Raw genomic sequence first — 15,541 nt, 5'->3', positions numbered from 1 at the left:
CGAACAATTATATCAACATTCGAAAGTGATTTAAAATATAGTTTGAACTTGTACTGGAGTGTTCAAACAATATAGCAATATTCCGGCGAGATTTATTTATAACTTTCCACCAAAACTTAAGTTCAAACGATTAAATATCACATTCGAACTTTTCCAGCACAATTATATATACTTTTCTGTCATGACTATTATTTGAACAATATTTAAAATTATGTTTGAACGATTTTTTTTACTTTTGAATGGTTTTCATGTTTTGAGACTATATATTTCATCACAGAAGACCTAGTTTGAACAAATATTTAATTATCTGTTCAAAGGCATAAAAAATCATATCCATGTAATTTTGAGACGAAATTTAAATTTGGATTCTAAATAAATATACTTTTAGGGAGGTAAATTAATTTATCCTTAAAAAGATTTCATCTCTGTAGATCAAATATGCAGTAGTGTGGATACCAACAATTAAGATTGATGTCAACAGGAACTGATTTACATTGATGCCGTTGATTTGTTCATTGATTCACTGATCAGTACAAACAAGATCGAGAGTGGGGAGAGAGAGAGAGATAGATAGAGAGAGACACCTAGCGATGGAGAAGATGGTTGGTGGCGATGTCGGTGTCACGTTTAGAAACCGCGGGACTAGTCATGTTTACATAAAAAAGGAAGAGTCAAAAAATTAAAAGGTTTAGAACAAAAATGAGAGGGCAACCAATCCAGAATTTTGAAAGGACTGGAAACACCTAATCGAACAATAATTTTGTAGCCATGATAGTAGACATTGCCTCAATATTGCGGGACAGTCCATATGTATCATGTACTGGAGAGTTATGTTCCAGCTGATTCATCACATGATCACCTGATAATTTACTGCCTCGATCCATCGGCCACCAATGATATGTAGTAGCTCTACTATTTTGGACAAAATTCGTACACCCATATCACATATCTTAGTAAAAATAAAGATAGTAATTCAACCAGATCATCATGATCTTAGGATACATTTGAGGAGTAATTACTAGGTAATATTAAATACAAAATACCATTCATTAATGGGATATTAAATAATTGAAAAATTATTTCTAATTCATTGTGACTTATTATTCAATCATTTTATGTACATAAATGGACGGTGAGAATTAGATGACGATTAAATTAATTGATAAGAGTTTTTCATATATATCAGATTATGGACATGTACTTGAATTCCTATATATATATATTATATATATTATAGAATTTCTCTTGTTATGTCTCTTGTCGGCAAATAACTTAATGTATCATACTTAGGTCTTGTTTGTAGGTTATACAGATGAAATGAGATGAGATGAGGAATATGTTAATAATAATGAGATAGTTTATAAATAGTAATGAAATAATTTGAGTTAAGATGTTTTATTGTGTTTTTTGAAAAATGAGAAGGAAAATGTTGGATAAAAATATTATAAAATTTAAATATTGTAACATTATTGTAACATAATTTTTATTTTGAAATTTGAAAAAAGTTGATTTTTATTTTATTTTATTTTATTTAGAAGTTATGAAAAGTTATAATGATTAGATGAAACAATTGAAAATTTTCAAATTAAAAATTAAAAAATGTTTGTGTTTGAATGGTGTTTGAATGTTAAGATGAGATAAAATGAAATAAGATGAGTTGAAACTGTATGTGAAACGAGACGTGACCTTAGTGCCGAGGATGATGGGACATATATAAAAATTTGCGAAATGATATTTGTAGTTTTAGAATGTGCAAACTCGGCGTATTTCTTTTGAAAAAAGTAGGTAAGTATGAGATCCACATGAAAAAATTATTTTTTAATGATAAACTCTATTTTTTTTTTCAAAATGAATATGTAAAATTTGTACATTCTAAAATTGTATTTAATATTACTCATAAAAATCGAGAGAAGTCATATATACCACACGTTTTTAATTAAGAAAAGTCTAGAAAAATAAGAAGATAAAATTAGTTTAACAAAACTCGAGAAATGAACAAAAAAACCCTATCCCCCCAAAAGAAAAATCAATATTGAAAAAGGATGGCTAAAATCACCGAAGGGTTTCACTACTTGAGTTTTACGGTGACACTCGTACGAACAATAAAATCAATAGTGTTTGTGAATAGTAAAAAATAAACACGGAATGAAATAGACATTTTACTTTATGAGTATATATTTTGTTATTTTTTAACTTATGGAGGCGGTTTACCGTTAGTTGTCATTTTCATGTTGATGCAAATACCACACTCCCGTAATTGATTAAGATATTATATGCATGGGGTTAATTTGCAATCTTTGGTCTGAGATGAGAATTTTATATTTTATTTAAAAATTTAAAATATTATATTTTAATAATATGGAAATTTTAAAAATATTTAATAATTAAATAAAATAAGATTTTTATATTTTGTCACGTGCTCCAAACCAACCTATCAAAAGTACATATAAATTAAGGCGTAGAAAGCATGTGTGCCCAAAATGTTCCCTACTTAATTGGGTTTTATTTTTCTACCTTCCTATTTTATAGTATTAATTGTTTACACCCAGAAATCATACTTTGCATGAAGATATATATATATATATATATATATATATATATATATATATATATTTAATTATGTGAAATCGATTGGGATTTGTTCATTGATCTATTGCCTTATTGGTCTTTAACCTATCTTTAGTTGTTAACTATTATGCATATAAAATAGTTCTTATTATAATTAAATAATTGGATTTATTGCACCCTATTAGTTTAAAGTTCAAATTTTGTAAAGTTAAGGCACACTTGAACTCAGTCTAATTTTAAACTGAGTCTGATATTTAAACACTCAACTCTCGAATCACTAAACTCATCTCAACTCAAAACCTTCTTACACGTGAGACTCACAACTTTTTTCAACTCAACACCTCTTTATACGTAGGACTTACAACCTTTTCAATTTTCCGATCATAAATACATCTAAACTCATTTTAATATCCAAACACATCTTAGGTGGACACCACAAAACTCACTGCATTATTTCAACTTACTACTATTCATAAAAAAATTTAACTCTACTTAACATCTAAATGAAGCCTTAAACTTTTAAACATTGTACTGGAGAAGAGTGTTGACCCACACATCAATGTTATGCATAATTAATTCACTTATTCCTGGCATATTAAGCAACTAGTTATCTCAAAATCTTTTAAAAAGTAATGACAGATATAATTTTAAAATATACAAGTCTCCATGCATTTTATTTGAAAAATATGCCAAAAAATAAAAGAAAAACACAAGCACAAATAAAACGAAGTAAAATCTATCATATAATCACCGGCCACCACATCCCACGGCCTAAACCCCACCATAAATTGTCCTTCTTGAGCCAGAAAGACACTAGCTAGTACCGACACCGGTCTCTTGATCACTAAATAACATACAGATGAAATTGAATATTTTTGTCTCATGCCAAAACTCTTTCTCCAACAACATTCATGCATACTCCGACGATGCAGTCCTTGGACGACCATTAAGTACCATGTACAGCCAACCACCACCAATTGCAATAACTCGTCCAAAATGGTTGAACCATCCGTCAAATGAGTATTTATGATGAGATATTTAAAAGTAATTATTTATAATGATAATAAATTTATTTTAATAAAAAATAATTATTTTTATAGAAAATAATTGATAACAAACTATATTTACAATATCTCAGCGTTGATCAAGAGACTAGAGATGATGTTGGCAAGACAAGCAACCATGATAAAGAGAAGACCAATCATGTGAGGTTAGGCTCAACAGATATACGATCGAGTTACATCTAAAAAGTTCAAGTAGAGTCGTTCTACAACACATGCGTGGTATGATTAACGTGATAAATACTGATATGATTGCCGCATCAATCATTGGCTACGTAAGTGATGCTATATTGATACTAGGAAAAGTCTACTATGCCATCTAAACGATTCTGCTAGGTTTGACTGCTCGGTCTTTCTCTCTTTTATTTTTTATTTTTTTTTTTTCCTGAATGATGAAGAAATGTATTGATGTATTTTTTTAAAAAAATATTTAAATATATTAAAAAAATTTAATAAAAAAATTACTTTTACAATTAGTACAATAACACCGAACGATGCTACTTGGGTGGTAGAATAGCAACGCTCTTGATATTATATTCGTGGTTTTTCAAACATTATAAGCTTGATTTTGGGATTTCTTAAAAGTTAGTTTTGACATTTAGAATATTTCAGAATATTTATATATAAATAGTATTAATGAAATATTTTGTGAATAATAGTAAAATAGTTTGAGTTAAGATGTTTTATTGAGTTTTGAAAAATATTAAAAAAATTAAATAAAAATATTATAAAACTAACAAATTATTTGAATATAATTTTTTAATATATATTTTTTTTTTAATTTGAAAAAATTGTATTATTTTTTATATTTTGTTTGAAATTTTAGAAAAGTTGTAATGATTAGGTAATGATTAAATGAAAATGTTGAAGAATTGAAATTTAAAAGTATTTTATATTTGAGTGATGTTTGAGAAGAAAATATCCAAAAATATTTGAAAATACCTCAGTGTCCAAATTCGCGCTAAAGTGTAACCTTTAAATTTTTTTTACAAGGTATTAATTTCTTGGTTATAAGTGAGAGCTTGTAAATAAGCAAAGGTTTATAAATAATAACACTAATAGCTGGTGTAATTATGAGAATTATTAATAAATCATAAATGCTAAAATGTCCATTTTATATATGGTCATTCGTATCTCACTATTCCTAACTTGAGACAAGATCTTGTCATATCTTTTGAAAAAAATTTATTCATCATCTTTTTTTTTATCATATTCTCAACATTAAATGATATAATAAATATTTTTCAATCATCTAATATCACATTATAGAATGATGGGAGGATGATAAAAATTAAGATGACGAGTAACATTACTCATTATTAGAATATTATTTTATAATATTATTATTATTTTGAGATTTAAAAAAGTTGAATTATTTAATGTTTATTATATTTTGTGTGAAAATTTATAAAAATTATAATAATTATATGATATAAGATAAGATGGGTTAAGAGCTACTCTCAATTCAAATCGAGCCTAAGAGAAATTCTATTTGTAAACTAGTGTGTAAAGCATGTCTTTCATACTATTGACATGACAAAATTTGATTTATAAAAAGTTTGAAATTCAAATATTTTTGTAAATTAAATCTTACTATATCAATTATATAAAGAGTATATAATGAATTATGAGAAGTTTGGACAGTGAGTTGAAATTAGATTAATTAAAATGAAAGTTAAAAATTGAATAAAATATTATTAAAATATTATTTTTAATATTATTATTATTTTAAAATTTTAAAATTTGAAGATATTGAATTATTTATTATATTTTATATAAAAAATTTTAAAAAATTATAATTATTAAATGAGATAAATTAAAATGAGTTTTGAAACGGTCAGTCCTCTTTTGGAACGGGAACCGTTTAAACCAAATTTACAACTCCCGTCCATTTCACTTATTATGAGTCCAATAAAACAAAAAAAGGTAGACTAGAGAAAGCAAAGTCCATCGTCGACATGGGGTACATTTCGTCTTGTTCCTTCACTATAATTTATTTATGGAGATGGATAGATAGAGAGAGGTACACACCTTATCTTCGTACTGCTCTGCTTCCTTGCAAGGCTAACCCAAACTGCCAATGGAATATCTTTCTTTAATTGAATTTTTTCTCCATTTCTTCCCAACTCTCCCCTGCACTCAGGAATAAAGAGACAGAGAGAGAGAGAGAATTTTTTGAGTTTTCCACCGATTAAATTAAAGAAACTGCAAAGGTTTCTCCAAATCCTCATTAGGCTAAGGCGCTCTTAATCTTCTGATGATGACAAGTTACAAGTTCTGATTGTGAGTGGCTGGCTAATGAAATAGTGTTTTTGCTCATCTAATCGCTGTAGAATCTGGTTTTCTTCTTTGAAATTAACTAATTCCTTTTCTTTTTTTTTTTTTTGGTTTTTAGAGCTCGTTTTAGTTTCAGAAAGTAGAGGATGTATCACTGCGTTCCGGACTTCGAAATGGACGACGATTACTCACTCCCCTCTTCTTCTGGCGCTGCTCGTCCCAGAAAATCGTCCTTGTAAGTGGCTTTCTTTCTTTCTTTCTTCTTCAATTTTTTTTTTTTTTTTTGTATAAATTTCGATTTTCTCGGAATTTTTTGAACGGTTTTGACGGAGAATGAGAACTCAGGCCTGAGGACGAGATCATGGAGCTGTTGTGGCAAAACGGCCAGGTGGTGATGCAGAGCCAGAACCAGAGGTCTATGAGAAGATCTCCACCTTCCAAATACGACAACGCTGTGTTTCCCGCAGATCAATCGGCGAACAGGGAGATCCGATCCTCACAAGAGGAACAAGAATCAGCCACACACCAGCAACAGCACCAGCACTTATTTATGCAAGAAGACGAAATGGCCTCGTGGCTTCACTACCCTCTCGTCGATGACGACCCTGCTTTGGACCACAATTTCTGCGCCGACCTTCTCTATCCTACGCCTAATCAGAGTAACAATATCACTAATACCAACGCTAATCTTGTAGTCCGTACGAACGGCGTCACTGAACTCCGTCAGAAGGTGACGGGAGGGGTGGGGACCTCGAGGCCACCGATACCGCCGGGCCGGAGGACGGACCTGGCGGACTCTAATGTCCAGAACTTCGTGCACTTCTCAAGGCCCAAGGGGGGGCTTGCGGCAGGAGTCGATAGAACGCGGCCGCCGAGTTCGAAGAGCATGGCGGTGGTGAGGGAATCGACTGTGGTAGACTCGAGCGAGACGCCGGTGGTGGGACCAGAATCTTGGACGAGAAGCGCAGCGGAGGCGTCGGACTTCGGTAATAGGGGCTGCCCGACCATGAGCTGTGATGCAGTTGCTGGTACGTCGCCTGCGGGAGCAGGAGGGAAGGAGATGATGTCGTGTGAGGTTACTTTGACATCATCATCCGGCTGTTCCAGCGCCAGCGCCGAGCCGGCCAGAAAGCCGCCAGTTGAGTACAACCACAAGCGTAAAGGAATAGAAGCCGAGGACGCCGACTGCCATTGTGAGGTCAGTTCAGTCACTACATCCCCTATCTTTTTCTGTGTACCTGTGGACTGGCCTCGACTATCGTGCGCCGGAGTGACGTCAGTTAACGTAGACACTCTCTTTTTTCAAGGGATACTACGTCCGGTGCATGGTAGAAATTTGGCCGTGAACACTGAACGCGGTCTCGTATCTCTTGTAGTTTTTTTAGTACACGTGGCGGCGGTGGGATGAGTATGTGTCGCCACGTGTGAGTTGAAGTACCGGAGTTTTATGCTTTTTATGGGGGCAAAAAATATAGTGAAGGATGATTGGTGTGAGATGTAGGCTGCAGTGGCTCCTAAACTGCAAGGTATCGATTATATCAAAATTCGAAAATGATTAAATTTTTTGGCGTTGACGGCGCGTATCTCGGGACTGGTTTCTTGACTCATTACCTGATTTGTCATTAAGAAATGGTTTGTCGTTGGAGTGAATGAATTCAGACCAAGAAACTCATCATGTATATCGCCCATATATGTGATGGTGCTGATTGCCGAGTAAATGCATATACAATCTGTCATTTTAAATACTTATGTTGAACTGTTGGGTCGCTTAGGTGAAAGAACTGTGATACGAAAAAAGGAGTAAAAGTAAGGTACTGTTTATGCATGTCACCCCCAACCATTTGAGTGTTGGAATCGTTTGTTTTACCTATAATGGAGTGTAGGATTTGAAGTTTCATTGTGGCTGGTTGGAATGATATCGACACTTATCATCCTCTTCGTTTCTGTGTAGTATAGAATCCTGGAAGGTTATAGTTCTTCATGGTCCAAATGGACCACTACTGCTTTTTTGTTTCTGTTTTGAAATTATGATTTCAGTATGGGAGTCTACATTCCCAAATTAATGGTCCAGTTTGGACCACTTCTTTTTATACGTGTTTCTTTGTTCCATTTCTTAATTTCCATCTTCTATCATTAGCCGACAATTTCTACCATCATAAATATTAACATTCAAGTCTAGAAGACAACTCTTATCATAAAGGTGGGGCACTCCATCTGGTTTGCTACAAAGAACTGAGGCCAAGGCAGAGCCAGAAATTCGTCTTTGGGGGCCGAATTAATATGACGATTATTCGGTTGTGGGAAGAAATTAATATACATTACAAATGGAATAAAATATCATACTCATTAAAAGCTGACAAAAGATCTTTATCAAACTTGATAATTAGTAATGTACTAATGTTAAATATCAATAGGAACTTAAAATGCATTATGTTTGTTTCTTTTTTTTATGGAGGAGAAAAATAAGTGATTGAAGTGATTAGGGGAAGATATTATAAGAAATACAAATGTTTTTTTTTTTTTTTATATATATTTATGTATATATCTTCTTTTTTAGATTTGGAGGTCAAATTTTTGGATTAAAAAAAGGAGATACTCTTTTTTCTTTCAGATTTTTGTGGAAACAATGTCGTCAGAAGAGGTTATCATAGTTTTAATGAAGGTCTAAGAGTTTTTTTTTTTTTTTTTTCTCCTTTTTGGGGAGATTTTTCCTAATTTTTATTTTTAGCTAGAGGAGATTTTTTTTGTGGGCTTGGGGGAGTGGTCTTGACCCTACAAGCCTCAATGAAGGTAATGAAAAATTGAGATACTTTGTCAATTATTTGTTGTTTGTGCATGCTGTTTGTTTGATAACTTAAAACTAGAACATAAATGGCTTTGGGACTTGGCTAGGCTGACTTGACATGCTATAATAACCTAACAATATTTAGGTAATTAGGTCTTTTTGTTTAAGGGCTGGCATTTTGGATCTGCTAGATCCAGTCTAAAATGGTGTATTTGTGCATCAAATGCTAGAACCTGAAAGGAATGGGAACAAGCTCAGTGCCTGGACTTAACAATCGAGCAAGAATTTATTCCATTCATGCAGTAGGAAATAAGCATGGGACCTTAATAATGAGCATTTGCTATACATCTCCATCAATTATTTGTAGTTCTTATAAGCAATATATTTTCTGGCCAGAAGCTGAACAATGTGAGAGCCAGAGGAAAGCTTTTAAATAGGCAATCAAGTGCACTACCTATTTGGTGCTGTTAGCTTCAGGAGAATCAAATTGTGATACCCGTCTAAGGGCTCTTTTAGAAGAGGTGTCAGGCCAAATTAAGCCATATTTGTAAATATGGGGTGTATTTTATGTTAATTATTCTGCATTTCATGTTTTAAAAGAACCCGGTAACATCTTTTTCTAGTTAATGTTTTCTGATTAAATGATCTTGTACCTTCTTTTTTATTTCTTTAATCATCCTGGTTGACTTTATATATTCTGATTGTAAAAGGATGTTGAGTTTGAGTCTGCGGCTGCGAAGAAACAGGTTCATGGATCCGCATCTACAAAGAGATCTCGTGCTGCTGAGGTCCACAACCTGTCTGAGAGGGTCTGTAGTTTACTATAATAATAGCATCTTTGACAAATCCCAATCTCAAATGGTGACGTATTGCGTTCGTGTGCAGAGACGTCGAGATAGGATAAATGAGAAGATGAAGGCTTTGCAAGAGCTCATACCTCGTTGCAACAAGGTCATTACACATATTCCAGGATTTTTTCCCTAATATTGAGAGACTGCCTTCTTTTTTTATACATTATGTTTATATGGTATTGACTTGTTATATATTTGTTTTCTTTCTAAATTCCAGTCGGACAAAGCTTCAATGTTGGATGAGGCGATTGAGTACTTGAAATCACTTCAGTTGCAAGTACAGGTATATTATTCTTATCTTGCTTCTTACACATAAATGTTTCCCTATATGGTCTAAGTGCCTTGGTGGTCATACTTTTATTTGCAAACTTGTTAAAGTATACGCCTTCATATTGATTATGTGACTCCACTTTTGTCAGAGTGATAATACTGTCATTGGATAATAGTGCCATAATAGGTGTGCATCCTTTTCTTTTTTCTTTTTATTTTCTATTTTTTTTTTTTATGTTGGGGAACCTCTCCAAAGTAGGGCCCTTCTGACCTACCCCTGTAGAGTAAATCCCGGTCCCGTGCATTGCACCCTCGGAAGTTTCCCTATACGGAACTGGTTAAATCGTTGGTTTTTTACCGGGGGTGTGGCTCCAAATGATTGTTTACACCCATGAGGTGTTGAACCTTGGACCTTGAAGGGAGTGATGCCCCAAAACCAAGACCTTCACCACTTGGGGCATAAATGTGTAATCTCCTCCTTCTGTCTCTGTGCTTATATGATTTTTTTTCCGATTGAATGTTCCTGTGCTCCCCTGACTCGAGTTGGGTTTGTCGAAGTCATCCTATTTGGAACTTCTGCACTATTACCTCAAGCTTCAAAGAACTCAATTTGTCTAAAATGACTTGAGTTGGCCGTTGTTGTAACCTTCAACCTTGACATAAGTTTCTTTAGTTTGTTGAAGATTAAGATACCTTAGGTCACTAACTATTCATAGGAAGAAGGAAATTGTGGAGCAATGAATTATTAACCACTTATCTAAGCGAACTCTTTAAAAGAAGGATGTGATTTTACTTAATTCGTTTTTTATACTTGCACCCAATATGCGTCTGCTTGTTCTTGGTGCAGACAAAACATTGTTATTTTTTTTCCCTTGCCTCAAAACTTTGTAAAGTTAGAACTTAAGAACTCCTGTATGAGTTCATACATTGTTACCAACTGACTATATCCCCATTTTGATCCTTGAATCTTCATTAGTCAATATGAGATTCTCTTTTATATTTGGCCCTCTCTGGATGATTCTGTCTTCCAAATTCCTTTTTTTTTTTTGTTTTTGTTTTTTTTTTCAGATAATTTACATATGCTTATATGCTTTTCAGTTTCAACTGTTGAACCGAACTCCCAAGTGCACCAGAATAAGTTTAGCAACAAGATTTTTATTAATAATAAACAATTGGAAAGAGAGACTTTTTTAATTAGATATCATTCTAACACTAAGTTAGCAGGAGTCGTTGATCTTTCATTAAATTTTGATACCTCCTAACAGTAAACTTGAGCCTTCCCTCTTACAATTTCCTCCAAAGTAAGATATATGGAGGTAAACATATTGCTCCAGTAGTTTTGACAGTTAAATGTTTCGGACCAAAATTGAGCTTTTACTTTTGGGCTGGGGAAGAACAGGTAGAGAATTGGAGTTTCTGAACATTAAACCTATCATCTTCCACCTTTGAAAGTTGACTTGAACTTAAATTTTAAATATCCTCTGCATGAAGATTGGTTTTTATAGCTTTGCTTATGTAGAAATGGCTTGGTTCAGTCTCCATACCTTGCAATTATAGAAGTCCTTCGATACAAACACGTGTTTCCAGTACTTTATTTTATTTCATGTGGTTTCTTTCATATGTGCAGTATTCCTTACAAAGATTACGTTGTATTAATCAAATGCAGATGATGTCCATGGGTTGTGGCATGGTCCCCATGATGTTTCCTGGTGTCCAGCAGTATATGCCAGCAATGGGGATGGGAATTGGCATGGGCATGGGCATGGGCATGGATATGGGCATCAATCGGTCTATGATACCGTTTCCCAATATGTTAGCTGGTTCAGCGTTTCAAACATCAGCAGCAGCAGCAGCTCATCTGGGACCACGATACCCAATGCCAGCTTTTCATATGCCACCTGTTCCTGCACCCGATCCATCTAGAATCCAAGCAACCAACCGGCCACAACAAATGCTACACTCAATTGGCACACAGCACACAAGCCAGCCCCGGTTCCCAAATTTTGTTGATCCTTATCAGCAGTACGTTGCTACCCATCAGATGCAAGTACCAATACCACAGGTATTTTAGCCACCTAATTTTACCTCTGCATTAGAGCTTGTATATGTCTATGACACTTCCTTGCCACCTTTGTATATTATACAAAATCACTTCCAGGGTTCTGTTCTCCAAAACACAGTAGGTCTACACAAGCTGATTCGAAGTTAGCATTACCACCCTGTTATCGTTCAGGCTTGAGTTTCTCTTGCTTTTTGTTCTTTTAAGGATATTGGTTATTTTACCAAAATAGAGAAGAAACTGAACCCATTTGTAGCTTACCACTTGGTATTGTTAGAACTTGATATCATTAACGTCCATTCATTTTGCAGAATCAAGCACTGGCCCAGCCAAGCACTAGCAAGCCAAACACCATTAAGGGGCCTGAAATTCCTGACAATCACCAATCAGGTAGGCTGGTTACATAAAAGAATGGTTGATTTTGTAATTAGGGCAAAGCAAAAAGGTAAAAATACAGAGCCATAGAGCCTATGCTACTTTTTACTCATGATCTTCTGGCTGTCACTTTTAAGAAACACTAGTCATAAATTTATTAAAGGAAATAAACTTTATGTAACTATTTTTTTTTTTATCCCAATTAAGTACTGAGTTTAATTAAGTTAACATACCTTTAGCAATTATAGAAAAAATAGAACCTTTAAAAGAGTGTCAGTGTCAGTGTCAGCAATTTATCTCCAAAATTTTTGTTGAACACCTTGATCTTCTCTCCACTTGCACTCTTCTAATTATATGGTAGTGATAAGAAGCCCAAGAAATATGTTACACTCCTTTAAACTTCCATAGGAAAATTAAAGGACTACTAATTTAAATAAAAATTAATAATTTAATGAGATAATATTCTTCATTCAATAATTTTAAATTAAAAAAGTATCAATTATATCAGATGTGAATAATTCATTTGATAAGTTGAACTTAATAACATATTTATTTAATCTTCATTTAATGAGGAGTGGAGGATATGGTTTCATGAGAGCAAAGCTCCATATTTTGAAAAGGAAAACACTACTCCTACCAAGGATGTACACCGATTTTGAAAATTCCATGGCAAGCCTATAGATAGGTTAGGTAGGCACTCTTAGGCACACATACAGCTTTGTGATGCTCATATGCTTTGGGAACGAATAATGGAATACACGTTTTTTTTTTGTAAGTAATAAAAGATTTTATTCCCAAGAAATAGGCATAAGCCCAAGTACACATGACGTATACAAAGAGAATACCTACTACTTTCCAAAAACGAAAGGAAAAGTAAAACAGATTCTAGAAATTATCTTCCATTACAAAAGTTTAGCCCACAAACTCAAAGTACTAAAGAAAACATCCCTAAATTCTCCTAATGAACCTTTTTTGTCTTCGAAGCATCTCCTATTTCTTTCAAGCCATAGGCACCACATGAGACAAGAAGGAATCATCTTCCAAACATGAACAACATTCTTGCTACCCTTCAATCCCTTCCACGCTACCAATAAATCCACCACTTTCTTGGGCATTACCCAAAGTAAACCAGTCCAATTCAAAACCTCATTCCAAAAGAACCTGGCCACTTCACAATGAAGAAAGAGGTGATTAATAGATTCCCCATCCTTCTTGCACATGGCACACCAATCAGCAATGTACATACCTCTCCTTCTAAGATTTCCAGCTGTCAACACTTTGCCCAAGGATACCATCCAACATAAAAAAAAAAAAAAAAAAAAAAAAAAGGACCCTTGGAAGGAGCTTTCCTATATCTGCGAGAAACACTTGATGGAATACACGTTTATTTTCCTATATCTTCAAGAAAGCCATAAGGTAGTCTTGAACTACGTCAGTCACGAACTATATGATTCAAGTTAATATTCATGATTGAATTCAATGAACAACAAGCTGATTCAATCCAAGTCCTTGACTTGTATCTAGCAAGAGAGATGATTTTTTTTTCATCTTACATTTTGTCATTCTTAGTTATACTTATTATGTGATATATTTTAAGCAACTGTCACATAAATGGTCGATAGAAGCGACTGCCACATGGAGATCATATGATGTAGGATAAAATAAAGAGGACAATTTATCGTATTACAAAGACTCTTATTCCTTTTGACTTCTTCCTTAGGGACATGATACATCAATATATATATAGCGAGGATCCCTGGCTGGCTGAGAATGGATGCACACAAGTTGTAGGAATCTGTGTTGTAGTTGATGCCAGCTACTCTCTGAATGGTAATGCCTTGCCTTGTTGCATGCATCTCCTACTCAAATCAAAAAGGTGGATGGCATGGATGGAACCGTATAATGATGGCATCTTTTTGTGGATTACAGGTCGGAAGTTTTGGTGTGATGGATTGATTACGTACAGGACTCTTCCCTGCTCACTTTTTGCAGCATACGAGAGATTAGATCAGAAGACTCCTTTCCGAGAGAAGTTTTCCCAGATGGTTAATACAATTATACAAATACATGCAGGGCTCTTAACATGTAATGTAATTATCGATACCCACTTGTAAATTTATGACTTTTGCTGCCTTTTTCTGATCTCTTTTCTTTTTCCCTCCCTAATATGAAAAAACTCTTAAATGTTAAATTTCATGTCTAAGAAAAAACAATATATATATATTTTCAAATATGTATACTGATATCAATCACACATGAATCTTTGCATAAATTATATAAAAGATATTTGTATGATAATTTATTTATTTTTGGTTAAAATCTATCTGTCTCATCAAGCATGTCATTTTCTTCTTCCACTTGCAAATATTGCATACACAGGACCATTGAAAGGAAAGCAAAAAGTTGTCTACGCAACAATTCCATGGACTATGTTGACGCTAGCTTCTTTCTTCTTTTTATTTTATTTATTTATTTTTATTATTTATGAGTTATAACCCATTAAATTAATGAGTTCTTGAGCTTTATCTGAATTTAGGATTGGCTTCATAGCATAATTTATCTTGTCCAATAGTTGTCGGGCTATTTCCTTATAGAGGATAAGGTTGACTCTCAAATAAATACTTTTTGAATAATGTTATATATATTTTTAATTAGGAGTGCAAGTCTCGTACACTCGTCTATTATTAAAAAAATAATTTTTTTTTATATTAATCTTAAAAGAAGTGTACGAGATTTATATACATAAAATACTGTATAAATAATTTTAAAATATTTTCTAAACATTATTAGAATTGAAACAAGAAGATTCACTTTTATCAATGCCCACATATATATTGTATACGCCATAAGGGTTAAAAGGGCATCATTCCTGAATAATCATATAATTTTATATCCTAAATGACCGAAATTAATATATTGCATCCATTAATTACAATGGATGATTATCATTTTACTTAATTTTTTTACCATCTTAATAGTCAGACTTGGAGGGAGGGATATTAGTTGTCACTTTTCAATAATTTTAAAAATATAAAATATCAATCTTAATAACTCGAAATAAAAAAAAAAAAAAAAAAAATATATATATATATATATATATATATATATATATATATATATATATATATATATATATATATATATAGTGGAAAGTGTATTTAAACCACGTTGAAAGCAAGTGGCAGTGCCATAAAGGCTCGTCACTCATGAGCTGTATTCATTTTCTTGAACGCGTCTCTCTCACCTTTGGAACTGACAGAAATGTCTCGTTTTATTTTGGCTGCAGACTTCCTCT

The 15,541-nt window shown here is 33.3% G+C and overlaps 1 protein-coding gene across 6 annotated transcripts; it reads left to right on the top strand.

Annotated features, from left to right (window-relative positions):
* The first annotated feature begins 5,611 nt into the window (after nucleotides 1-5,611).
* On the top strand, nucleotides 5,612-14,437 carry LOC121253041 (transcription factor PIF1-like). Of its 6 annotated transcripts, none has more exons than XR_005938334.1 (10): nucleotides 5,612-5,912; nucleotides 6,037-6,141; nucleotides 6,252-7,104; nucleotides 9,438-9,500; nucleotides 9,577-9,642; nucleotides 9,760-9,825; nucleotides 11,440-11,874; nucleotides 12,183-12,261; nucleotides 13,967-14,076; nucleotides 14,176-14,437. XR_005938334.1 is itself a non-coding variant. In XM_041152934.1 (9 exons), exons 2-9 carry the CDS (start codon nucleotides 6,053-6,055, stop codon nucleotides 13,972-13,974), a joined length of 1,695 nt encoding a protein of 564 aa, XP_041008868.1. In that variant the 5' UTR covers nucleotides 5,613-5,912; nucleotides 6,037-6,052; the 3' UTR covers nucleotides 13,975-14,437. The 6 variants fall into 6 exon arrangements, 1 of the variants encoding a protein (XP_041008868.1); XR_005938333.1 differs by having other exon boundaries at nucleotides 9,432-9,500; XR_005938332.1 differs by having other exon boundaries at nucleotides 5,613-5,912; nucleotides 6,027-6,141; nucleotides 9,402-9,500.
* The last annotated feature ends 1,104 nt before the right edge of the window (nucleotides 14,438-15,541 follow it).

This window comes from Juglans microcarpa x Juglans regia, chromosome 2S (assembly GCF_004785595.1).
Source record: "Juglans microcarpa x Juglans regia isolate MS1-56 chromosome 2S, Jm3101_v1.0, whole genome shotgun sequence".
In the NCBI taxonomy this organism is placed as follows: domain Eukaryota; kingdom Viridiplantae; phylum Streptophyta; class Magnoliopsida; order Fagales; family Juglandaceae; genus Juglans; species Juglans microcarpa x Juglans regia.
The sequence above is the reverse complement of the archived record's forward strand: the minus strand, read 5'-3'. Positions and strand labels throughout refer to the sequence as shown.